This window comes from Neopelma chrysocephalum, unplaced genomic scaffold (genome assembly GCF_003984885.1).
Source record: "Neopelma chrysocephalum unplaced genomic scaffold, ASM398488v2 Primary Assembly neopelma1_69, whole genome shotgun sequence".
Classification (NCBI taxonomy): domain Eukaryota; kingdom Metazoa; phylum Chordata; class Aves; order Passeriformes; family Pipridae; genus Neopelma; species Neopelma chrysocephalum.
Genome location: NW_020897729.1, coordinates 11,207,697 through 11,232,880, shown reverse-complemented (window position 1 = coordinate 11,232,880; position 25,184 = coordinate 11,207,697). Strand labels below are relative to the sequence as shown.

The window sequence follows — 25,184 nt, the reverse complement described above, 5'->3', positions numbered from 1 at the left end:
TTTATAAAACATTTAGGTGCAGTAGGACTCTGCTTTTTGGCCTTGTACTAAATTTCCAAGACCAAGCCAAGCGTGGATTTTCAGACTTGGTGTCTTACTGTAGTGTGCTAACAGGATTTATTGCTAATGTCATGCTATCTGCAGGCAGCTATGGGAGTGACACTTCTGCCAGCCAGACCTGCCCTCAGGCTTGGAAATATCTCTCCTGAAGGGATTCCCAGGCTGGATTTGTGGACACACCAGCCCATCAGATGAAGCACAGGAGCTCTAAGGACCAGCAGAAACACCTGTGAGTACCAGTTTTGGCCACACCTGTGCACAGAAGGCAGGGAGCCAGCCTTCCCCCTCATCACGGAACCCTGGAATGGTTTGGGTTGGAAGAGACTTTAAAGCTCATCCAGTCCCATGGCAGGGACACCTCCCAGTAGCCCAGGTTGCTCCAAGCCCCGTCCAACCTGGCCTTGGCCTCCTGCAGGAATTAACCTGTTCTGAAGTGATTTCAGCAGTCTGGCTTCCACGGGTGGGAAATGCTGTTTGCCTGTTAGGTGGCAAAATCTGTGCTAAGGAGGGTTCTCCAACAGGAGTGGAGTTTAGTCTTGGTTTGTTGGTAAAATATGTTAAACCCACGGTGTTCCTGCCCACGACAGGGGCTGGAACTGGATGGTCTTTAGGGTCCCTCCCAACCCAAACCAGTCTGATTCTAGTAGGTAACATCAAATTTAATCAATGTTACCAATCATATGAGTTTTCCTATTAAAGAACATGGTTAGAGTTGTATAAAGTAGTTGGAAACCGTGAGGAATATTAAGATTGTTTCAGGATTCAGATTAATCATTGTCCCTGTCCTTGCCCAGATTTCTTCCTTCTGCTCATCTGGGTAAACGTGTGTTGTGTTGTGGTGGGCTGTAACTGTCTCTCTGCTCCTGGTTTGGGTTTACATGGGCATAATGCCATCCTTTGGGAAGAAAGTCTGCCCAGTGACCATCTGTCTCTCCATCAGGATGAAGTAGGACATTGTTTTAGGCAGTGGAATGACGAAAGATTTTCTTGAAAAAAAAAACAAATGAGCACTTTGCTTTTATAAACCCCCTGGCACTGGCAAACTGTGGCTTCAGGCAGAACAGGGTGTACAGCGAGACTCTCGCTGCAGCTTCGTGCTCTGAGTACATCGTAGATGCTCCCCCAAAAATAAACAGGGCCACCAGTTTCTGTCAAAAACAATTCCAAGGTTTGTTTCAGTGCCTAAATCTGCATCTTGGCTGAATCCTCATTCAGAAGCTGTTGGGAACTTGAGGCGTCAAAATCAGAGGAACAATTGCTCTGTGACCCAACAGCAAAAGATCTCCTGATAATAGGAAAATAAATGCTGTTGTCTTTGTAACTTGTGAATTAGGTTCCTTACCAAATTTCTTCCTGAAACACAGAGGCAGTGATAAATATTCTGGCAGTACATCGATTATCTTTATTTTCTCAACTTTATCTAAATCTCTAAGCTGGACTAAGCTGAAAATTTTAAATGAGGGCAGTGACATTTCCCAGCAGGATTTATTTTGTTTATTTTATTTTGCTGTTTATCCGTGGGAAGTGTAGACTCCAAAACACCCTTGTGTTGGATTGGAAGGTAGAATCTCCAAGGCAGGTGATTAACAGGAAATGTCTGCTCCTTAGCAAAGTGTTTGTCATCTTGTGTGCTAGTATGAATCATAATGGCTTGAAATGAAAGAGAGTAGGTTTGGATTAAATATTGGGAAGAAACCCTTCCCTGAGAGGGTGGTGAGGCCCTGGCACAGGTTTTGCCCAGAGAAGCTGTGGCTGCCCCATCCCTGGAAGTGTCCAAGGCCAGGTTGGACAGGGCTTGGAGCAACCTGGGCTAGTGGAAAGTGTCCCTGTCCATGGAATTTATCATGCAGGAAGGGATTAGTGTGCCGAGTTTGGGATCAGCTGATGGGGGATTGTTGAAATACAAAGGAAAAACCTCCTTTGGATGAGCATTCATGGCACTCCTGAGCTGAGCAGCTTCTCCCTCTGTGTGATAACTGGGTGGGTGAGAAGCTTTCCGGTTCTCCTGTGTGATGTGATTTTCCCGAAACGTTCTGTGGTGTGTGAGGATTAAAACTGGAGCCGTAATCTGTATTATTTTCCAGCCAAATCAGTTCCCGGGTTTAGAATCCCAGGATGGTTTGGGTTGGAAGGGATCTTAAAGCTCCCCTCGTGCCACCCCGTGGCATGGGCAGGGACACCTTCCACTGGAATGCAGCCCCCAAAAGAGGTACCTACAATTTCTAAAAGCTGGGAATTGCTGGATTTCCAGGACACTCGCTGTATGTGAAGGCAGTTCAGTGTAGCAGATGTGACCCATTTTTGATGTCTTGAAATGGTCTCATCTGCTCCAGTTTCCTTCTTTGGCATATTTAAGGTTCTTGTGATGTGGACCAAGTGAAACGAAATCATGTCTAGGAATAGATTCGGGGGCTGGTTTGCTCAGGTGGAGCCTGGAACGAAAAAGCAATATCAGAGGCACTGTTTGGAAAATAACCATGATATAAAGGCAGTCAAAGAGTTGTTTCCCTGTGGGACACTGAGCTCGGGTCTCTCCAGCCCCAGGTCAGGGGTTCTCCCCCAGTCCTCACGCTGGGATGGGTGAGGTGATCTGCAGTGGGATCATCCCAGTCCAGTTCCACAGCCTGCATCCCTGGCAGTGGGAGGGAATCAGCCAGATGGGATTTCTGAGTCTGCACTGTGTCATCCTGGCACCCACCCACCACTGCTGCTCCATCCCTCGGGGCTGTGGGAGGATCTCATGGTGCCACTCTTCACCTGGGACTTCTCCAGGGCTTCCCGTTCCTGGAGCCTTGAGCTTGGCAAACATCTGGGCTTCAACCACAGCACAATTTTAGCCTGTAATGTGTAGTCAGAAGAGTTGACCATCCGTGTGCTGATGTTCCTAAAATGCTGATATCTAAAGTAAGAAGGATGAACTAAAGCCGAAGGGTCATGTGAGGAATGTTTGGATGAGGGAATAAAAGGGGTTATTTCTGGCTGTTCGTCTCCTGAATGGTTGGAGATGAGTCAATCCACAGAAAACAGACTTGGCTTTGTGTTTTCCACCTGGCTCAGCCTGGATCTGGTTAGAGAAAATTCTACCAAGTTTTCTTCCTAATTTAAAAAAACCTTAGGAAACATGAAAGAAAAAAAACCCTGAACAGAATTAACGTGGCAAGGCAGTGTCCTGTCCCCCCCTGGAATGTGGAATTCAGCAACACAGAGTGGTGAACTCTAGAAATAAAGCATTCCTAGCGTGCTCCCACACAGAATTCTTGGGCAAAGAAGTAATGTCCATGTGCAAATTCCCTTTCTGGGATGAGAGCAGAGCATCTCCTACTCCCAGGCACTTGGGGCTGTTTCCAAGAACAGCTGCTGAACAGAGCAGGCATTTGGCTGTTTCCCGCACCATCCCAAGGCTTTATTTAGGTTTTATTTAGGTGTTCTGCAGCCCATGACCACCCAGCTGCTCCCTGAGCTGCACATTTTGGTTCTTCAGCTCCTGCATCTTAGAAGAAAAATGTTTTGTTGAATTTAGCATTGATTTCTCCCTCTCATTTATTTTATTCTCAATTTAAGGTGTGAACATTCCCATTTTCCTCCTTGCTGTTTGAATCATGCAGAGCCTGGGAGAAAGGGCAGGCAAATTTACAATGCCTCTGCCTTTTGTAGAGTAAGGATTGACCTTTTCCAGGGATATCTCCAGAGATCTTCATTCACACTTTCAGCTTCTCCAGGGTGTTGCAGCTCTTTATGGAACCAGTTTTTTACCGGGGAACTAAAGGTTTGCTCCAGGGAGCAGCTCTTAGCTGGTTTTCAGATGTAAAATACACAGTACTGTCACCTTCCAGGCATTCTTTTTTAATTTGTTGGAATTTTTGGTTGAAGAATGGACTTCATTTGCATGGAGACAGCAAACTGTCTGTCTGTTAGATAGAACTGGCTGGCGATTTTAGAAAGAATTTAAATCCCAGTTCGCCAACATTGCATTGTAAAGGAACATTTCCTCTGTTTCAATAGGAGTCAGCCTAAAGGAGAAGGAACAAAGCACTGCCATCCACACATTGCTGCTTACCTGGTGGCAGGATCCACCTGGTGAGTGTTCCAGAATCATCCTTAAAAAATCTCGAAAGTTCAGTGGTGTTTTATGATTCAGTTCATGTTAGTTAAGGATTGGTAAGTGCTGCCTTGGCCTCAGCTAAATTTCCAGTTTACATGGATTTAAGAGGCTTCCACGAGAGGGTGCAGCAGTTCAGCAAAATGCCACCTAAACCAAATGAGCCCACTGTGGGCATATTTTCACTCATTTTATGTATTAACTGGGGTATTTACACCAACTTCCGAATTGGATGGATGCTTTAATTAAACAGTTTAATACCCCAGAGCATCTCTCCAGTCTGTTACTTTTTAGTGCTCTGTGTTACCTGGTCTCAATTCCTGCCTGATACCCTGCAAATGCTCACTATATGCATTTTAAAAATGAAGTTTAGAGGGGTTTTTTTAAATATTGTTGTTTTAGTTGTGAAGCATCATTGCTTTTCCCCTCAGACTGGTACAGCTGCAGAAAGAAACTCAATCTAGAAAGCTGAGCTCTGGAGAAACCACTGATTTGAGTGTGACTGATACCACGTTTTTCTGTTTCTATTCTGTGATAAAGGATTTCTTGTTCCAGAACTCTTAGTAATGATTCAGCTTCCTTGGATGCTGTCACTGTCCTGATGTGCTGGAAGCACTGAGGTGTTGTGCTGTACATGGGCCAAGGGTCGAGGTCCATCCTTTGACTGGGACAGTAAAATACCTCTGCAGAAATGATTAACTCTTAACAAATTTTCAGGAAAAGGGCCCACTTTTGAATAGTGTTCCTCATCCAGATTCATGCATGAGAAATCACTTCCTAAGATGATCTGATAGTGAAATAACCATAAGTGTGGTGATACTCCTGTATAATATACCACTTGGTTTCCTGAGAAATGCTGTTTTCACCAAACTTTGCTCTACAGCAGAAACAGAATGCTGTGCTTTTAAAACTTTTAGCTACTAGTATAAGATATTTGAAGACAGTGAATTTGAGACAAGGGCAGTGACTTTGGTTACTGCTGCAAGTGTAGAAGTTGGGTCTGGATTCAGAAGGTTTCACTGATGAATGGGAGCTACAGAGGTGAACAGAATGAATCAATAGAACAAAATTAACTAATAGAAATTCATTAATGAATGAGTCTAATGAATAGAAAATTTCACCTTGACACGTTTGGATCGTGACATTTGTGCCCTCCTCACCCCAGGACAGAGCACAGCCGGTGGAGCCCAGTAGGTGTCAGTCCAGCCAAAGCTACAGGTGTGAATAAAGCCTTGCTGCCTCCTCCCTCTTCATTAGTGACATTGGTGGCATTATTCCACCTTCACAGAAACACAGCCAGCACTTCAGAGGTTCTCATTTCCCGTCTGTTAACTTTTAATAAATGTCTGCATCCCTGACCTTTCTCGTCCCTGGGTGCTCACCCACCCTGGCTTGCTGGCACAAGGGTAGGGCTTGGTGTGATATTTGCTGGTGATTAGCATTTGCCATCAAGCATTGATATGGAAAAGCACAAATCCAGGCGTTGGGAGCAGCCCTGAGGAGAAGGATTTGGGGGCTCAACGTACCCTGACCTGGCCATGAGCTCTGGCACCCGGAACCCCCCGTGATCCCACGGTGTGGGCAGCAGGAGGGGAGGGTGTTCTGCTCCTCTGCCCCCTCAGGTGAGACCCCACCTGCAGAGCTGCCTCCAGCCCTGGGGAGCAACAGCACAAGGATGTGGAGCTGCTGGAGAGAGTCCTGAGGTGGCCATGGAGATGCTCCAAGGGCTGGAGCCCCTCTGCTCTGGAGCCAGGCTGGGAGAGCTGGGGATGCTCACCTGGAGAAGAGAAGGCTCCAGGGAGACCTGAGAGCCCCTTCCAGGGCCTGAAGGGGCTCCAGGAGAGCTGGAGAGGGACTGGGGACAAGGGATGGAGGGACAGGACAGGGAGGAATGACTTCCCACTGCCAGAGGGCAGGATTAGATGGGATATTAGGAAGGAATTCCTGGCTATGAGGGTGGGGAGGCCCTGGCACAGGTTGCCCAGAGCAGCTGTGGCTGCCCCTGGATCCCTGGAAGTGTCCAAGGCCAGGCTGGAGGGGGCTTTTTGTTAGTCATCAGCACAGTGTTGTTTGTTGACTTGTATAAAACACCAGAAAAGGACAATCAGCTTCCTGTCCTGGGATGTGTTTTAGGGAGTGAAGAATGTTCATTGTGCAAAGGTTGAGGTAGAAAAGGAGGTTTCCCGTCACTAGAAAAAAATGTGTTGGAGCCTGAGAACTTTGTTGTTTTAGCACAAACATTGAAGTCAGATGTTTCCCCTCTTTCATCCCAAATCAAGAGTGCATACTGATTATCCTGGATTTGCAAGGCAGAGCTGTAAATTGCTGCATTCACTCTGGTGCCGTTTACCATCTGAAAGAAATAATTAAAGCTTTCATTCTCTTGCTTTAGATTTAAACATGTATTTAAAAATGAGATCATGCTTTCACGGTGGTCAGAGTTTCTTTCTATATTTGTGTGTGGGAGCCTCCGAAACGGGTGTACGAGGGTCTGGTGTGCTGTGATGTGTTTTCCTTTAATTATACATTTGTTTGGAGCAGGATGGTTATTCCAGCCTCCATCTTTGCCCGGGTCCATCCTCCCACTCCCACTGCAGCGGGAGCTGTGCCCACCCCAGTGTGTCGTTCAGCCATATGTGCCTCTTATTTATATCTCATGCGTGAAATGAGCTATTCCAGAGCGGTAATTTCTGTTCTGGTGATGGCAGATAAGTACGTGTGTGTGTGCAGCTTCCGTCCCCGCTGAGGATGTGACACATCGCCCTCGCCCTGCCCCACCACGCTCTGCTCAACGAGGCCAGACAGGCTCTGGGGCTGCGTCTGCTGCTTCAGACACTCAAGAGTTCAATTAATTTACAGCTGATAATTTGTTTTCAGCTCCTGCAGATACAGATGCCACCTTTACTGAGTCTCTGTTGTGTCATTCTCTCTCCAACTGCATTGGAGAGAGACTATTTACAAGGGCTTGGAGTGACAGGAGGAGAGGGAACGGCTTCACACTGCCAGAGGGCAGGTTAGATGGGATATTGGGAAGGAATTCTTGGTTGTGAGGGTGGTGAGGCCCTGGCACAGGTTGCCCAGAGAAGCTGTGGCTGCCCCTGGATCCCTGAAAGTGTCCAAGGCCAGGTTGGATGGGGCTTGGAGCAACCTGGCATAATGAAGGTGTCCCTGCCCATGGCACGAGGTGGGCTTTAAGGCCCCTTCCAACTCGAACCAGTCTGGGATCCTGTGATTCTGTGAAGCTCCAGTTTTGTTATTTGTTGGTAGAAGTGCCATATTCTGCCTGGATTATTAACACAGCTCTGCAGCATTTTCCAGGTGCACTGTGCAGCCTGTGCCACCTTAAAATGAGTTTCTTTCCATATGCCTGTATATTCTGTGTGTGTAATTCCATAAAGTCACTGAGCACAAGGAATGAAAGATTGGCTTTAAAACTAAAGCAAGAACACGAGTTGTGGAATCTCAGAATGGTTTGGCTCGGAAGGGACTTAAAGCTCATCTTGTTCCAACCTCCTGCCATGGGCAGGGACACCTTCCACTAGCCCAGGTTGCTCCAAGTCCCATCCAACCTGGCCTTGGACACTCCCAGGGATGGGGCAGCCACAGCTTCTCTGGGCAAATAATATAATAGATGTTCCATTAACATAATTTTTACCTTCTGAAGCTGTTTACTCCTTTATAAGTTACTTTATCTGGCCAAGTTAGTGCTGCAGATGCACTTTGGTTGTGGCTGGTGTCCGTGTGAATGGCTGGCCGGGTGCTGTGGAGGTTTGCTCCGGGAACAGGCGGTGATTCAGCGGGGAGGCATGTCAGGGCTGCACGGAGCGGCTGAGCCGCCCTGCTGTGCTCTCACACACGCACAGCCCGGCGGGGACACGGCCACGGCCGGGGACAAAGAGAGCTCAACTCCGCTTTGAACCAGCGCCACCTATAACATACCGGGTAAATAAACAGTGGCTGCCTGTAGTGTGTCACCGCACACTGGTTTGGGTTGGAAGGGAGCTTAAAGCTCATCTCATCCCCACCCCTGCCATGGGCAGGGACACCTTCCACTAGATAAGGTTGCTCCAAGCCCAACCTGGCCTTGGACACTTGAGGGCTGGGGCAGCCACAGCCGCTCTGGGCAGCCCGTTCCCGTGACTCTCGCTCCTGCCGCGTGTGTCACGGTGCTGGAGCGGGGCCCGTGCCAGGGGCTGCGTGCGGGTGCCCGGCTGAGTCAGGGTGACTTTGTTCGGGAGGGGCCCCCCCAGCTTCGCCTCTTGAGTCACTGCCGAGCGCGGCCGGGGCCGCTCGCCCCGCGTGCTCGGGGCTGCGGGAGGCTCAGGTGCCGTCCGTGCCCTCCTGAGGACGGGCTGTTCCCGGCGCTGACACGGCTCGTTCCCGGCGTGTTCCCGGCTCGCGTGCGAGCCCCGCGCACGCAGCGCCGCTGCCGGGGACATCCCTCCCTCCCTCCCTCCCTCCCTCCCTCCCCGCCTCCCTCCCCGCCGGGCTGAAACGAAACGCTCGGTGCGTGATAAATGAAACGCGAAGGCGCCTCTTGCCCCCGTCGCCGCCGGGGAACGGCCCCGGGCGGCGCTTTCGGTTCTGCCCGCTGAGAGCGGGGCGAGGCGGGGCCGGGCGGGCTCGGCCGGGACGCACCGACCCCGCGGGGACCGGCCCGGGGGAGGGCGGGGGGACCGGCCCGGCTCCGCCCCGGCCGGCGCTGCCCTGCCAGCGCTCCCGGCAGCGATATTTAAACCGGCGGGGAACATGTGAGCAGGAGCAGAGAGAGGCAGCCGGGGCGGGAGGCGGCGGCGGGATGGGCGGCCGGACACCCCCGGCGGGGCGGTGCTGAGCCCGGGACCCCCCGCGCCCCGGCGGGACCGCCCCAGCCCCTGGGCGCTGCTGCTGCTCAGGTGCTCGTCCCCCCCGCCGGCGGCTCTCACCTCTTCCATGATCCCTCCCCCCGCCGGGAAAGGGGTTGTTGTGCGGAGATCCCCCGGATTTGGGTCGGGACGCGGCAGCCGCGCCGAGGGAGCCCGGTAGGTGCCGGCGGGGCCGGGCTGGCCCCCGTCTGCCCGCGGTGCTGTGTCCGGGCTGCCGCTCGCAGGGTTTGTTGTTGAGGGTCTGTGAAAGCCGAGCGGCTTTCCCGAGCAGAGGAGGGGCGGCTCGCGTGCGATGGCGAGCGCTGGGGGAGCGAAACCTCCCACCGAGACATCTCGGCTGTGAAAAGGCGGCGAGCGACCGAGCATCGCTCCGGGGATCCTGCTCCGGCACGGCAGCGGCTCGTCTGGGATGGGGGAATGCTGGAACGGGAATGCCGGCAAAGCCTCGCGTTCATCCTTCTCGCTGCTTTATTTTTAGAGGCGTTGGGGGATTCGGCTCCGCTCGCTAAGGCAGTTCTTTAAAAATAGCAGCGAAACTTAAATGCTGATCAAGGGAGAAATGTAAATGTTGAAATAGCAGCAAGGATATGCCTGAACGAGATCAGAAGTCACTTGCTCAGCTCCTCGGCACAGCAGGGACTCCTTGAGCCCTGGGAGATCCTCTCGCTCATTGCTGGGGCTCTGAGACCCGGGCTGGATGAAGGGAAACATCCTATTCCCTTCGGAGTTGCCTTTGGAGTTACTTGAAGGTGCCTTTGGTGGTTTAGAAGGAGAACTGCCTGGTATGTCTGTGGAAGAATAACAGATAAACCAGTGACTTTGTTTAACTGGCAAACATACACCAGTTCCTTTAAATTTAATCTAAAAATGGAAAAACCGGAGAGATACAACTTTTTTTTAATTTTTCCTGGCAATCCTGACGTGCTGTTTCCCAGGGAAATGGAAAAGCCTTACTAATGAATGTTCCAAAATGAGGAAGACTCAGTGAGAAATTTTCCAGAGCAAATCGTCAGTAGTAAGGAATTATTGCCAAATTTTCTCTGTTCTCTGGGATTTTGTTTGAAAATGAGAAGTTGCTTTGCTTGGGATGCATTTTATCCAGGAAGTAATCCTTAATGTGCTCCAGTCTGAGCGTGGAGGCTGCGGGCGAGATTGAAGAGGGTTTAATTAAATGTAATCAAACAGCACAGGATTGCTGATTAAAAGGCATGGTGCTTGCTGTTGGTGACGTACGAGACACACTGCTTATTTGTGCCTTAAAAAATATAACTCTGCAGCTTACAGATAATTTCTCTCTCGGCTCCTGAGTAACTATCCCCCTGTAGTTTGCGGCAGTGCCCGGTTGGTTTTAATTCCTGCTGCCCGGGCGAGAGGTGTCACGGCAGGGTGACGGTGCAGCTGAGTCACAGGAGAGGGAGGGTCAGGGCACGGACAGGGCGGCAACAGGAACAGGCTGGAAGCACTGGAATTCCTCTGAAACCCCCCCCGGGATTCAATCCTGCCCCTCGCTGAAGTCTGTACGAAGTTTGCCCTGGGTTTATGTGCAGCCGGTGGTTTCTCTGGCGGTGCTGCCGGTGGAGGTGGGAGGTGGTACGAGGGAGGATCCGAGCGAATGGAATGGGAATGTGTGGGTTTGCCTCTGTGGTGGGGGAAAAAATGGTGCAGGAATGCCCGGAGTGCGCTGAGGACACTCGGGGCTGTGTGTCTCATGCTCCTCAGGTCTGGGTGTGAGGGAGGCACAGGAATGAGCGCTGTCATGTTGGCTTTTGTGGAATATAATGAACCAAAGTGCTCTTGTTTATTGAACATCCTGACAAGGAGGAGGCGTCGGACCATCCCCCTTTCCTGCCCACCCTCGGGGGACTGTGTGTTCGTGCCTGAGCGTCTCAGAGACTTCATGTGCGGGAAGATGAGGAGTGTGGGTTTGGGATTAATTAGCCTGAGTTTAGCTGTTTTCATGCTTTACGTGCCTAAGGGCTCCCCGCAGTCACAGCGAGGGGAGGAGTTTGCTGTTGCTGGCTCGAAATCCTCTCCAGGGGTGATCTTGTTCGTGTCAACCATGAGCAATTAGAGAGATTAACTGTCTTGTTTTCCTTTCTGCCCTAGATTGATTCTTGGGAGGCTCTGGGACATTTGAAAGTGATTTGGAGAGAGCAAAGTCTGTGTGTGATGGACACCGAACCCAAGCCAGCGTGCGTGGTGCCCCAGGCTCCCTGCCCAGGGATGAAGTGCCCTCCTTCAGAGGACTTTCCTCCTCAGCTGAGGCTGTCTGAGAAGATACCACCAGTGAAGCCTTGCTTCAAGAAGAAGCAGCAAGTGCAGAAGAGACTGGACCCACAAACCCTTCGGGCTTTGCGGCCGATCTTCACCAGCCTGCTGGGAGCTGGGACCTTGGAGAGGGTCTTTGTGCCCCGGGGCCAAGGTGGTGGCCACAGTGATTTATGTGAACCTGCTGTGAAAAAGACTCTGGACCTCGGTACTTCTTGCCCCCAGACGGAAAATAATGTGACTGTGCTGGTGCCAACAGCTGCAGATGTGCAGGGTCAGCTGCCAGGAGCTCGTCCTTCCCCCGGGCACCCTGAGCAGGACGTCCGGGCAGGAGAGCAAGGCTTCTCCCCAGAAACTCCTGGAACTGCTGCTGATAATGGTAATGAATCATTCCAGGATCATCCTTTGCACCCAAGTGCTAGTGATGGTGCAGCTCGTCCTTTGTTCCCTGACAAGATTCTGGAAAGCTGCACGTCTGGCTTGTTCCAGGAGAACAGCTGTCCAGTGCAATACAACTTGAACCCGAGCAATAAATTCAGTGCTGGGATATTCCAGGGTAAAAGTGAAGAGGCTTCTCTGGACCTGGTGTTCGAGCTCCTGAACCAGCTGCAGTATCACACCCACCAGGAGGACGGGATCGAGATCTGTGTGGATTTTCTCCAGGGCACTTGTGTTTATGGCAGTGACTGTCCCAAACATCACACGGTCCTGCCCTATCACTGGCAGGTGAGGAGGACAGCAACCCAGACCTGGCAGAGTGTGACCAACGATTCCCAGGAGCACCTGGAGAGACTCTACTGCAACCCTGACAACGACAGGATCAAAGTCAAGTATCGGTAGGTAACTGAATTTACTCCCTTGCTAGGAAGGGTGCAGAAATACAACAGAACGTGCCTTCTTTTTTCCTCATATTTGTATCCAAGTGTGTTATAAACCATGGGATGATGTTACCTGATTAATATCCAACAGGTTTCCCTCAACAGAAAATTCGTGCACACCTATTAAAGCTGTTACTTAGCATCTGGAAAGTATTCCTTGAAGTTGAGAGGCTTGGAGCGTGTGAAATAAGACAACTTCAGCTCTGTAGAAATTCAGAGGCTGTTGTGGAATTTTGTGCTTGTTCTTGACGTTCCTAATTAGTCTTTTTTGTGTATTAGAGAAAGTGGCAGCCTGACAGAGCCTTGGCAGGGCCGGGGCCAGGGATGACAGAGCAGTTGCTTTCTGTCACTGTGAATACACTGTGCACTCCCAGCACACTTTTCATCATTCCATTCCAAGCAGCCAAAATCAAAGGGGGGCTCAGTGGAGTCCTTTGGAAACGTCATGTCACTGATAATAAATGGTGGTGTTTCAGCTAATTCCCCTTGAACAACCCGAGCAGCACCAGCAGAAATGCTGATCGTCTCTGAGCTGACACCTCAAGCATTAAAGCAGTTATTAGAAGTTTGTTGTTTCCTCTGCAGAGTCGTGTTTATCGACTCATTGTCTAAAATTAGCCAACAGCTGTTGGGTTGCCCTGCTTGTGTTACCAGTGTGGGCTCGAGAGCTGAAACTTCTTCAGCTTTTACACTCAGGCTCCCTTCTGAGGAGCAGTGGGGAGGCTCATGTTTACAGTTCACCAGGTCTAGCTGGTGCAGGGTGCAGACTGCTTTATTTTTCAGTTCTGGAGGAAGTGCACAGTGCAGATGGGGCAGGGCAGATAAGACAGAAGTTTGCCAGCCTGGTGCAGCTCCTGCCAGTTCAGACACCTGTGTAGTGAAGGCTTCCCACTGCCTTTGCCATCTGAGTCCTTGGGGCTTGTGCTCACTGCCTCTCCTTCCTTCCACTTCCTGAAGGAATTATATCCCTGCTTCCTTAACATTTTATTTTCATTTACTACGCTGAGATTTCTCATTAGACACCAGTAACCCAATGTAGTGCTTGAAGTCAATGTTAGTCTTTACTCTCACCTAACTTGACATTGGATTAGGCACTAAATCCAGTCTTTTTCACAGAATCACAAACTGCTTTGGGTTGGAAGGACCTTAAAGCCCATCCAGTCCTACCCCCTGCCATGGGCAGGGTCACCTTCTGCTATCCCAGTTGCTCCAAGCCCCATCCAAGCTGGCCTTGGACACTTCCAGGGACGGAGCAGCCACAGCTTCTCTGGGCAACCTGTGCCAGGGCCTTTTTAGTGATGGCAATACCAGAATATAGATACCCCACACTGAGAATGAACATGAAGTAGGGAATAAGAATAAGAATAATCATATTTTAAAAATCTTGTGTAAGTGCATAGCAGATAAAATTTGCTGTATTTTACAGCAGAGAAACTTCAAATTCCTCAAGTGTATGAAATGATTTCTGAAAACAAAACAGGAAAGGCAGAGATAAGCCCATGAAGCAATTTCAGTTTGAGATCTGTGCAGATGAGCAGGAAGTTTCCTTCTAGAGGCTGTATCACCAAATCCATCGCTGCACACGAGCTACGTGTTCTGAAGGATGGACTCGGGAATGATTAATGCTGGAGGGAACAATGCCTGGTCATGGCTTAGTCAGCCCAGGGAAGGTGCTGCTCAGCCACGGCGCCGGGGCAGGTTCCAGCCTGGTGGGGCTCGAGGGCTCCTGGGACACGGAGTTTCAGTCTGTCTGCCCCAGCTGGGAGGAGGGTGGGGTGTGTGTGCCAGAGACACGATGTTCTGGGACTGTGAGGGAAGGTGCAGGAGCTGCGTGGGCTCAGGCACCCCGGAGTGCCGGGCTGAGCTCAGCCTGACGGAGCAGAGACAGGCTGGGAACAGGCTGGGCTCGGCTCTGGGTTGAGTGGGTGTCTGCCAAACTGGAGATTTAGGCTGGATATTGGGGAGAAATCCTTCCCTGGGAGGGTGGGGAGGCCCTGGCACAGGTTTTGCCCAGAGAAGCTGTGGCTGCCCCATCCCTGGAAGTGTCCAAGGCCAGGTTGGACGGGGCTTGGAGCAACCTGGGCTAGTGGAAGGTGTCCCTGCCCATGGCAAGGGGTGGAATGAGATGGGCTTTAAGGTCCCATCCGACTCAAACCATTCCACAATTCTATGATGTGTTTTCTTCAGGTAAAAGCAGCCTACAAAGACATAAACTATTTTAACATCAGCATTTTCTAACTAAATTCTGCTTTGAGCTGCTAATTCCATAGCCTGCACTCTCCTTCCTTCTCTTAAAAGTCCTTGTGAAGATCTTTGAATAGGTGCTACCAAATCATGCCCCAATGCAAGGTTGGGAAACTGTTATAAATTTATAATATCCAATGTTGTGGAACACCCAAGTGGCAGTTTCTGTAGCTCTTTTGTGTTTTCAATCCCCATGTGTGTGGGTGTCAGTGAGACCCCAGGAGTGAAGCTGTGTTTAAGACTAGAGCTTCTGATTCCAAACTTTTAGGTTTTAAGGAGTGTCAGGCTCAGACTTTGGTTTTGAAGCGGGAGGTAAATGTCCTATTACACATTGTCACCGGTTTCTCCTTGTGTAACATCCATTGTGTCTGGAGACCCTGCTGAGCCCTGGGGTGCGGGGGGCTGGAGCTTGGGGGTGCCTCTGCTCCTGGTGGGGCTGCTGGGGGTGGGTTGTGGGGGTCAGTTGTGTGTCCCCGTGTGCGCGGTGTCCCCTGGCAGCCCGGGAGCGGGGCCTCTCCCCGTGCCCCGCGTTCCCTGGTGACGGCATTGTTTGTTAAAGCCATTAATCTCCCGTGGTCAGACGGGCTTTGCAGGCCTGTCTGCCCGGGGCAGGCGGCAGGAAACGCCTGCTCAGCACTTGGCATGGCCGGGAAGGGCCCTGTTTGCCCTCCCGTGTGTGGGTTACGTGCCCCAGTGAGTGGAGGTGTGACACTGGCACCCAGTGCTGCCCCACCGAGTGTTGGCTACCAGCCCAATTAGGGAATAAGCTCGACATTAGGATGTTCTTCAAACAGCTATTTATATAAACCGTCCTGCCTCTTAATTATCGAGATGAGTAATGATGGAGATAAGCTACCGAGATGAGTGATGTAAAATATGCATTAAGTTGTTGCCTGTCACCTGAGGGAACGTGATCTTTAACTGGAGAAGTGGTAAGCCTTGTTTAGTTACTTTGTAAAGCAACTTCTTCAGCCAGTTCTTACAGCTTGGCCTCAAACTGAATATTCATCATAAATTATATTCTTTGCATTCTTAAGTCTGCCAGGTGTGTAGAGCCACATACCCAGCTACCTAAACAAACGGGGGAATAGCAACTTAAAGCAGGTTTAAATACTCAGGAGCCCTCAGTTTTCTCCATGGATGTGAGGAGAGGTCCTGGAGAGAAGTTCCAGCTCTCAGTGAAGTATTGGAGAGAGCAATGCCAAGTGCTGCTTCCCAGCAGGAGATACCCATACCCACGCCGGGATATTTAAAGATGCTCTTTGCTAAGGGGAAATACTTGGCTGAGGAGCTGGGCAGGTTTCCCCACACACACACACCTGTCCGGTCATGCACATGTTGCTTTTCAAAACAAGCAACGTCACCATGGATTACACAAGGATTTGTTTAAAACAACTCTGTGGTTCCTGACCCGTCAGTTCCCCCCTCTTGGGCTGAAAATTCCACCCTTTCTCTTGGCAGAAAGGTATCCCAGCTCTCCTGACACAACAGCCTCTCACTGCTGCTTTGATTTCTTTTCTTTTTCTTTCTTTCTCCTGTAATTTCTGAGAGTTTTGCGAAATGGCTCCTTGGAGGTAGAAGAGAAAGGCCAGAATGAAATGGCTCCAGTCAGGGAAAAGCAGGTGGATCCCCAGTGGGACATACCCTGCCTGGAGCCAGTCAGTCAGTCCCCATGAATGGTGGTCGGAGGAAATAGTGACAGGACCAGAGGGAACACCCTCAGGCTGTGCCAGGGGAGGCTCAGGTTGGACATCAGGAGGAATTTCTCCTTGGAAAGGGTGGTCAGGCCCTGGCAGGGGCTGCCCAGGGAGATTTGGAGTCCCCACCCCAGGAGGTGTCCCAGGAAGGCCTGGATGTGGCACTCAGTGCTCTGGGCTGGGGGACAAGGTGGGGATGGGGCACAGGGGGGATCCATGGGCTGGGAGGGCTTTTCCAACCTCAGGGATCCTGGGATTCTGTTAATGTGGTGTGTTCCAATGGAGTTATCAGTGGGCACCTGGAGGGACCTGGGAAGGAATAGTATGGACACAAATAAAGGTACAGGAAACCAGTTTTCCATCGTTCCTGTGTGCATGGTGGCTGTTCCCCCACGCTGTCAGAACGTGCTTGTAGGGGGTTAAATCATCCAGAGCACGGTGGGAGCATTTCAGTCACAGAATCACAGAACCACAGAGTGGTTTGGGTTGGCAGGGACCTTACAGACCACCTCATTCCACCCCTGCCATGGGCAGGGACACCTTCCACTAGCCCAGGTTGCTCCCAGCCCTATCCAACCTGGCCTTGGACACTTCCAGAGATGGGGCAGCCACAGCCTCTCTGGCCAGCGGTCATTCGGTCACTCAGGGAGTTCAGGGTGGCTGGCCCATCGAATAGTTAAATTTCGGGAGTTTTCTGTGTGATGCAAACTGCTGCCACAGTGAGATAAGGCTGTGTCGGTGATAACACCGGAGATGGGGACCCAGCTGAGAGTCCTCTGCCTGAGTTTGGGGGGTTTAGAACTGCTTTGAATTCCTTGCTCGGAGGAATGCAGGAACAAAAGCCACGCGAAGTGATTTTGGGAGTGTTTGCCTTGTGCTGTGTAACAGCCCGTCAATGGGTTCCTTTTTGCACCACTTCAGAGCATCATTTGCATATGAAATAAAACTAATTGGCTCGTAGCTGCGCGAATCTCGGGGAGCTGGGAGTGTGGAGGAGCGGCGGCGACTCCCACATCCCTCCTCCCGTTCCCTTTGGATAAACAGGCTGCGGTGTTGGGAACAGCTGTCACCTGGCTGCAGGTCGAGGTCAGGCTGTTCCCCGGCTGCTCGGGGCAGCGAAGCAGCCCTCGCTGAGACAAAGGTGGTAATTGCTGCGAGGATTGCTGGCGGGAGGAGCTGCTCCCGGGTCATCCTGCAGCAACAGTGCAGGACCTGCCCATCCCGGGGCGAGGAACACAAAGAGCCCGTGACAATTATTGGCTCAGCAGGAGCAGCGATCGGGGAGTTCCTCCCTCCTGGGTGCTCGGGTTTGTTGAAATCGGGAGGGATTTGAGCTGAGTAATGGTTGCAGAGGTGATTCTTGTAGTCACATGGCTGCACCACGGGAGTCACCGCAGGAGCTGCTTTGGGAAGCTGGGTCTGGAAGGGGGGATGTGGAACATTCATCTGGGACAAGGGCCTGGAGTGACAGGACACAGGGAATGGCTTCCCACTGCCAGAGGGCAGGGTTAGATGGGAGAGTGGGAAGGAATCCTTCCCTTTGAGGGTGGGGGGGCCCTGGCACAGGTTGCCCAGAGAAGCTGTGGCTGCCCCTGGATCCCTGGAAGTGTCCAAGGTCAGGTTGGACAGGGCTTGGAGCAACCTGGGCTAGTGGGAGGTGTCCCTGCCCATGGCAGGGGTGGGACTGGATGGGCTTTAAGGTCCCCTCCCTGTATCAGCTCTGCAGCCACTCAGAGCTGTGCCTGTGCTCCTCTAAAACATAAACAGTTTGGGTTGGAAAGGGCTTTTAAAGGTTACCGAGTCCCACCCCCTGTTGTGAGCAGGTACTGATGCAAAAACTAAAGCAAACAAACAAAACTCTCCCAAACCCAAACCCATCCCGAGCAGCAACCTGCCCCAGACAGGTGTTTGTCCTCCCCTGCAAACAGGTTTAACTTGGAGTTCAGTTAGGAAATGTGGTGCATGCAGTAATCCTTGGAAAATGGGAGTGTGTTCAACATCCTCATTGCTATGGATTTTCAGAAATCAGAGCTTCACCCAGGGACCACCCAGTACCTCGTGCTCAGAAGTGGCCAACAGTGGGTCCTTGAGAAGAACAAACATACTTCTGGTACAGTCTCTCCTCTTCCAGCAGTGCCTCAATGACTTCCTGATCCAGAGATGGTACCATGATGGGGGAGAGCATGGTGGTCTATTTTCGTTATTATTGTCCCTGCCAGGCATTCATCTAAGCTGTTTCTATATATATATATATGTGTGTGTGTGTCTGTGTGTGTGTATATATAAAATGTGGGCCAGTGTGCCAGCATTTGTTTCAGATTTACAAGCTGGACCCCCTCACAACAAAAATTCCATTAGAATGCTTTTCCAAGCACCCCCAGTTACCAGCTGTAAAGGCAGGAAAATGAGTCTTTCTAACTTTTTTAAAAATAAGTATAGGAAAGGCAGCAAAACCACTCCTGTCCTGATGGATTATTTTTCCCTCTGCTGATGGAGCCTTTGAGCTCAGAGGGAAACGTGTCCCCAGCACCTTTGTCCTTCCCCACGTCTCACCCTCCCGTGCAGCTCAGGGTCACCACAGAGAGGAGCAGCGTGACATGAGGAGGGCACAAATTCAGTCAAATATGGAACTGATTTCCTGCCCTGGCACCTGCTGCCCCTCTCCTGGGTTTGAGGCAGTGCTGAGATGGAGGCTCAGGCTGTTTGGTTCCCGTGTGCCTCTCTCACACCTCGCAGCCCAGTCCTGCTCAGTGCTCTGGGCTGTTGCTGTGTTGGGAAGAGCTGGTTGATGAACATCCCTTGGGAGCATTCCCTGGGCCCGGGTTCTTCCTGCCACTCTGGGTTTTGATGGGAGCAAATTTTGGCTGCTGTTGTCTTAAGCTCTGCTGTTCCTGTTTCAGTACCTGTGCTTAAAAATGAGGCTATTTTTTGGGTTGTCCAGCCATGGCACAGGCTGGAGTGCAGTCCCCATCCCTGGAGGGATTGAAGAGCCCTGTGGATGTGGCACTTGGGGACGTGGGTTAGTGGTGGCCTTGGCAGTGCTAGGGAGTGGTTAGGGCTTTTCCAGTTTAAATGATTCTGTGACTCTCCCTGATCTTATGGAGACAACATACTTCCAGTGAAGTTGGGTTTCATGCAGGAGCTTAAACACTTGGTCCCTCACCCAAAGCTGGACTCAGCTCTGGGTGAGTCCCTCACCTGCAGCTTCGAACAGCCGCACGAATGAGATGAAATGCTGCTGATTTGGGGTCAGCTGAGTGCAGCTGCCTGACCTGTCTGTCCCACAGTAACCGAGCTCATTGTCAGCCCTGAGCACAGCCCTTCTCCTGCCTGTTGGGCCCTTTGAAGCCACCGTGGCCCCGGGGGAGGGGGGGGGGCCACCGGGTTGTTGCTGTTGCAGAGAGAGGAACTGGTTTAGTCAGAGAGAAAATCAGCAGCTTCCTCAGCCCTGAGCGTGAGCTGGGCTGTGCTGGGCTGTGCCACAGCCGTGCTGGGAACGGGGCTGAGCTGAGCTGTGCTGGGCTGTGCCACAGCCGTGCTGGGAACGGGGCTGAGCTGGGCTGAGCTGGGCTGTGCCACAGCCCTGCTGGGAACGGGGCTGAGCTGGGCTGTGCCACAGCCGTGCTGGGAACAGGCCCTGGTTTCCTGCAGGGCCCCCCTCGCTGCCGCCTCGCTGCTGCTCTGAACCTGTTTGCGGTGACTCCTGACACGTCCCCGAACCCGGCAGGAGGGGTCGAAACCACACGTGTTTTCAGAGCGCTTACAAAACACATTTCTGTGCTCATCTGTTTGTACACTCCATTTACAGACAGTTTTGTCACACAGGGTGTTTTGTCACGCTGAAGGGAAAGAGCCCAGGGGATTTGGGGTGAAGCTCCTCGGAAGGATGTGAGGAAGAGCCCAAACAGCCTTATTTTAGGCTGAATTAATCTAAAAAATACATCCCTCTTATAAAAATACATCAGTGTTAAAACTTGCCTACTGGGTTCAGTGTCACAAAGACATGATATCTCTCTGTTGTTCTTACAGTTTGGGGGACAGAGCAAATATAACTTACTCGAGGAGCCAGGTTGTGCTGTTGAAAGTGCTCGTGGAGTTTTATTTTGAACTGTGCTGTTGTACAGCACCAAATTTGGGGTTGTGCACCCTGTTCTTCTGAGAGTTCAGTGTGCTCATTGTCTCAGTGCAGATAATTCCACTGAACTGCTTTAATTTATAAATAGAGACCTTTTTTTTTGGTTAGCTGGTGAGGAGAAGTTCTTCAGAAATCTCTGTTCCCACCTCTGTCACAGGGTCTCTGTGGGACCTTTTACAAGGGCCTGGAGTGACAGGACAAGGGGGAATGGCTTCCCATGGACAGAGGGCCATGGATGGGATATTGGGAAGGAATTCTGGGCTGTGAGGATGGGGAGGCCCTGGCACAGGTTGCCCAGAGAAGCTGTGGCTGCCCCTGGATCCCTGAAAGTGTCCAAGGCCAGGTTGGACAGGGCTTGGAGCACCCTGGGCTGGTGGAAGGTGTCTCTGCCCATGGAAGGGAGTGGCACTTGTTTGGCTTTAAGGACCCTCTCAAGCCATTCTGGGGTTCTGGGCTTGGGGTTTTGTCCCTCTGTGAACACCGTGGGTTTAGTGGATTACAGGAGGTGAGAATCTTTCCCGTTCTCCCCAGGGGCCAGGAGTTCTGTGTGGATCTGAACCTCATGAAGTTCTACGACACTGCAGAGTTTGACCAAGTGCGGCGCCTGTGCACCCCGTCCTGCCCCGGCTCCAGCTCCAGCTGCTTCACCCTCTGGAAGTACTTCTGCAGGGACCACTTTGGCTGGAGGGAGTACTCTGAGGTATGTCCCACCTCCCCCAGCCCTGTGTGTGACCCAGAGCTCTGTGCAGTGTGTCACATCCATGGACACGTTTGCTCTGCTGCCTCCTCCAACCTCCAGCCAAGTTCCTTGGAGTTACTGGTGAGGAGGAGAATCGGGAAGGTCAGCGTTGAACTGAGGAAGCAAGGAAGGGAGATCTCAGCTCTGCTGGGCTGGGTTGTGATTCTGTGACTGGAATTACCCCTGAAAACATCAGAGCCATGGAGGCTGAGCAGGCTGTCACACTGGAGAGCAAACCAGCCCCTGCCAGAGCCAGCAAAGCCCTTCCTAAGCCCTCAAAATCTGGTTTAAAGACAGTGAGACAACTTTCTGCTGCCTTTTTAACACCACTACCATTTACCTTTGCAGTTTTTAATTTATTCCCCTGTCCCCAAAGCCTTGGTAGAGCAGGACATGCTCCTCCAGTGCAGCCCTTGGGCTGGTCAGAGCTGTGCAGGATATTTTGAATGAAACCTCATCTGTGTTGGCAGTCCCAGAAATACCTCCTGAGGTAAACCCAAGAGCTGGAGGGAGCTGGGCACAGAGCACCACAAATGACAAATTTAGGGTGTCTGAGGTGCGAGGAGAAGTTACAGAGCTGCGTTTCTGTAGCACAGAGAGGAAACCCTAATTTTTGAAGGTGTCACTTCTCACATGTGTGTTCCCCTCTCCTCGTCTGTCCCGCACAGCCCGTGGTGAGGTTGATCGAGGAGGCCTCGTGCCGGGGGCTGAAGGAGGTCAGGTTTGTGACCTGGCACAACCAGTACATCCTCAACATCAAGGATGGCTTCCAGCAGAACGCCTGCTTCAGGAGGGAGATCAAGAGGAGGCCCCTCCTGCGCTCCTGCGTGGTGCTGATGCCCTTCCTGCAGTAGGTATCCCGGGAAAATGGGAGTTCCCTCTGTTCTCCGGGTTGGTCTGTCCAGGAGAACTGTGTTCCTTGAGATGTGACAAGGAAACAGGCATTGCTGGGTGGAAAAGTTGAAAATCCGGGTCCTATTTGCGGCTTTCTCCACTTTCCAAAATAACATTTATCTGAGGGACTCCTCGCTGTTATTCAGATTTATAATGGACCTTGTGGATCTCAGAACATCAAGTGTACTCCGGGTCTGCCAAATTATTGTCCAGCTTTCAGCAACCTGGTCCATGGAAGGTGCCCCTGCCCTTGGCAGGGGGTGGAATTGGAGGGGCTTTGGGGCCCTTCACCCAAACCATTCCCTGATGGCTTAATGGGAGCACTGGGGTTCCTGAGAGTCCCCACCCCACCTGGTCACGAGGGGAGGGGGGGTTTGGTCACAGCCTCGAAACACGTGGTGTTGGGAACATTTATAGGTGTGGTTTTACAGGAGGGAAACCCCAAGCTATGAAAGAGAAACTGGAGGGTGCAGGTAAAAAACCAGGGGTGGGCTGGCTGGTTAGAGCAGCCCTGGCTCTCACCTCAGTGAGAAAGGAGGGTTTCAGGTGTTCTCCTGGTGTTCTGCTGCCACAGTGCTGTGCCAAAATGATGCAATTCCCACTGATTTTGTTGGGCCTGGAGGGCTCTGCACTCACAGGGGATTGACCAGAGCTGTCTGTGCCAACCAAACCCCCAAACTCAGCTCTGAGATCTCTGCTCAAACCTCAGTCTTGTTCTCTCGGTCCAAGGGCCTTGTCATGCTCACCTAAATTCACCAGTTCTTAGCAAGAACAGAAGAGTAGTTTAAATATTCCTGGGATCTGTCCTTAAGTTGTTGCCTCCACTTCCCACACAGTGATACCTGAGATTTGTTCTTTCCCTCCCCTCCCACCTGCTTAATTCTGTTCTAAACTTGGGAAAGAATCCTGGAATAGAAACTGTGGGTGATAGTGGATGACAGGGGTTGACTTTTTAATTGCTTCCCCTGTAGAATAAATAATATAAATATTTTACACTAGTCAGGAGAACTGAACCGAGTGCATAAAGGGTTGCAGGATTTTTATTGGATTTGATACCTTATTAATCCATGACATTGGAAATCTCTGCTTGGTCTTCCAGTCCAGTGGGAGTGACTGAGGCCCTACAATAACATTTTTTTACCCATTTACCCATTAAAGGGGAAAAACAAATTAAATACAAACGCACACTGTGATATTTAATTGCTGTTTTAATAATAATTCTTATAAAAATCTGCCTTCTGGGTTTCTGCTCAGCTGTTAGTAACCAGGGAGAAGAACCCTGAGTTGAGTCAATCCATGCAAATGAAGGGAAGGCTGGTTTTGGCCTTGAGCAGCAGGTGACAACCACATGACCACTTCAGTGTTTCTGCCCTGAAAACTGTGAGGGCTGCCACAGTTTCCCATCTCTCTGATCCAAATCAAACGTGTTGATTTAAAAGTAGACTCTTTTTTTTTTTCCCCCGAAAACCCTTTTTTCTAGAACTGAAAATCTCCACCTGCAGTCAGAAAATCACATTAAACTATTTCTCGGGTGGCACAGGGTTCTTTCAGGCCCCTGGATCACTGGGAGCATTAAATGTTCAGAGAGGCACCACCTGAACGGACAGTTCTGTAGGTGATGTGTGAATAGTGGGAGAAATGTTGATGTTTGGTTTCATTTCTGGCCGTCTGTGGGGTTTGGAGGCAGGATCCACCTTGTCCTGGCCAGGCAGTGGTAGAAGGCTCTGTCAGGGCTGTCGGGGTGGGTTGGTCCCAGAGTCAGTGGCAGCTTTTCCCACAGAAATACTTTGGGAAAACACTCCCTCAGCCCTGCTGCTCCCTGGGCAGCATTCCCAGGGGAGGGGCAGGGAAATAACCAACTGCAAATGCAAATCCACATCTGGCCTGTGCAAATGGCAATAAGAGTCTTCCTGGGTTGGAAGGGACCTTCAATCCCATCCCGTTCCACCCCCTGCCATGGGCAGAGACACCTTCCACTGTCCCAGGTTGTTCCAACCTGGCCTTGGACACTTCCAACTTAATCTTTTAAGACATGTTGGGGGTGAAATAAATGTGATTAGAGGCTCTTCTGTGAGTGTTTAAGCACCTTTTCTCCTCCCCACAGGACCCTGGGTGGCAGCTCCCCGGCGCCCTCCCCGTGTGCTGACCCCACACACATCTTATCTCCTGCTGCTGTTACCTCTCCCAGCTTCTATCCTGAAACCTGGATTTGTATGGATCCATCTCAGGACTTCATCCAAGTGCCTGTTCTGAAGGAAGACAAAAGCTATAGAACCATTTATAACCTGTTCCACAAGACTGTGCCAGAGACCAAATACAAGATTCTGAAAATCCTGCGAGTGCAGAACCAGTTTCTTTGGGAGAAATACAAAAGGTAAGAGAATGGAGATACAGTTCTTTAATGATGGATGTTTGTAGAGTAGGAATATTATGGGGGAGCTCTGTATGTCCCCTCACAGAGAGGGGGACAGAGGGTGGCACCGGGACTGTCAGAGCAGTGGCCAAAGCCGCGACCCGCACCGAACACTCACCTTCCCTTCCCATTTCCCCTTCCAGGAAAAAGGAGTACATGTCCAAGAAGATGTCCGGGCTGGACAGGCTCATGAACGAGCGGCACCTGTTCCACGGCACGTCCCAGGACGTGGTGGACGGGATCTGCAAGCACAACTTCGACCCGCGCGTGTGCGGCAAACACGCCACCATGTTCGGCCAGGGCAGCTACTTCGCCAGGAAGGCCAGTTACTCCCACAACTTCTCCAAGCGCTCCCCCAGGGGCGTCCACTTCATGTTCCTGGCCAAGGTGCTGACGGGCAGGTACACGGTGGGCAACCACACCATGAGGAGGCCCCCGCCCGTGGAGCCCGGGAGCATCACCAGCGACCTGTACGACTCCTGCGTGGACAATTACTTCGAGCCCCAGATCTTCGTCATCTTCAACGACGACCAGAGCTACCCCTACTTCATCATCCAGTACGAGGAGCTCGGCAGCACCGTCTCCATCTGAAAGAAAGCCTGGGCTGCTCGGGCCTTCCCCCTTCAGAAACTCCTCCCCTGGCACCGGTTCTCGTGGGGGAAATACGACCTGGACGCTTCCCGACTGATGGAATGACTTGGGAGGAGGGAAATCTCAGCCTCTAGGAAAGGAAATCTGGAGTGACCAACTGTGCACTTGCTGGTTGATTCCCTATGTGCAAATTGTACATATTTTTCCATTGTTTATAGTTGAAAATCCGTGCCTTTTGTTATAAAACACTATTTATGTTAGTAAATATTCATGTTTAAAAACGTGCCCCTGGGTGTAATTT

At 51.2% G+C, this 25,184-nt stretch overlaps 1 protein-coding gene across 3 annotated transcripts; it reads left to right on the top strand.

The window, feature by feature from the left end:
- Nucleotides 1–140: 140 nt before the first annotated feature.
- TIPARP (TCDD inducible poly(ADP-ribose) polymerase) lies at nt 141–25,164 on the top strand. Of its 3 annotated transcripts, none has more exons than XM_027685543.1 (6): nt 141–289; nt 11,131–12,128; nt 20,778–20,946; nt 21,654–21,835; nt 23,984–24,253; nt 24,436–25,164. In XM_027685543.1, exons 2-6 carry the CDS (start codon nt 11,194–11,196, stop codon nt 24,881–24,883), a joined length of 2,004 nt encoding a protein of 667 aa, XP_027541344.1. In that variant the 5' UTR covers nt 141–289; nt 11,131–11,193; the 3' UTR covers nt 24,884–25,164. The 3 variants fall into 3 exon arrangements, with proteins under 3 accessions (XP_027541344.1, XP_027541343.1, XP_027541345.1); XM_027685542.1 differs by lacking the exon at nt 141–289 and adding an exon at nt 9,069–9,180; XM_027685544.1 differs by lacking the exon at nt 141–289 and adding an exon at nt 9,481–9,806.
- Nucleotides 25,165–25,184: the final 20 nt, after the last annotated feature.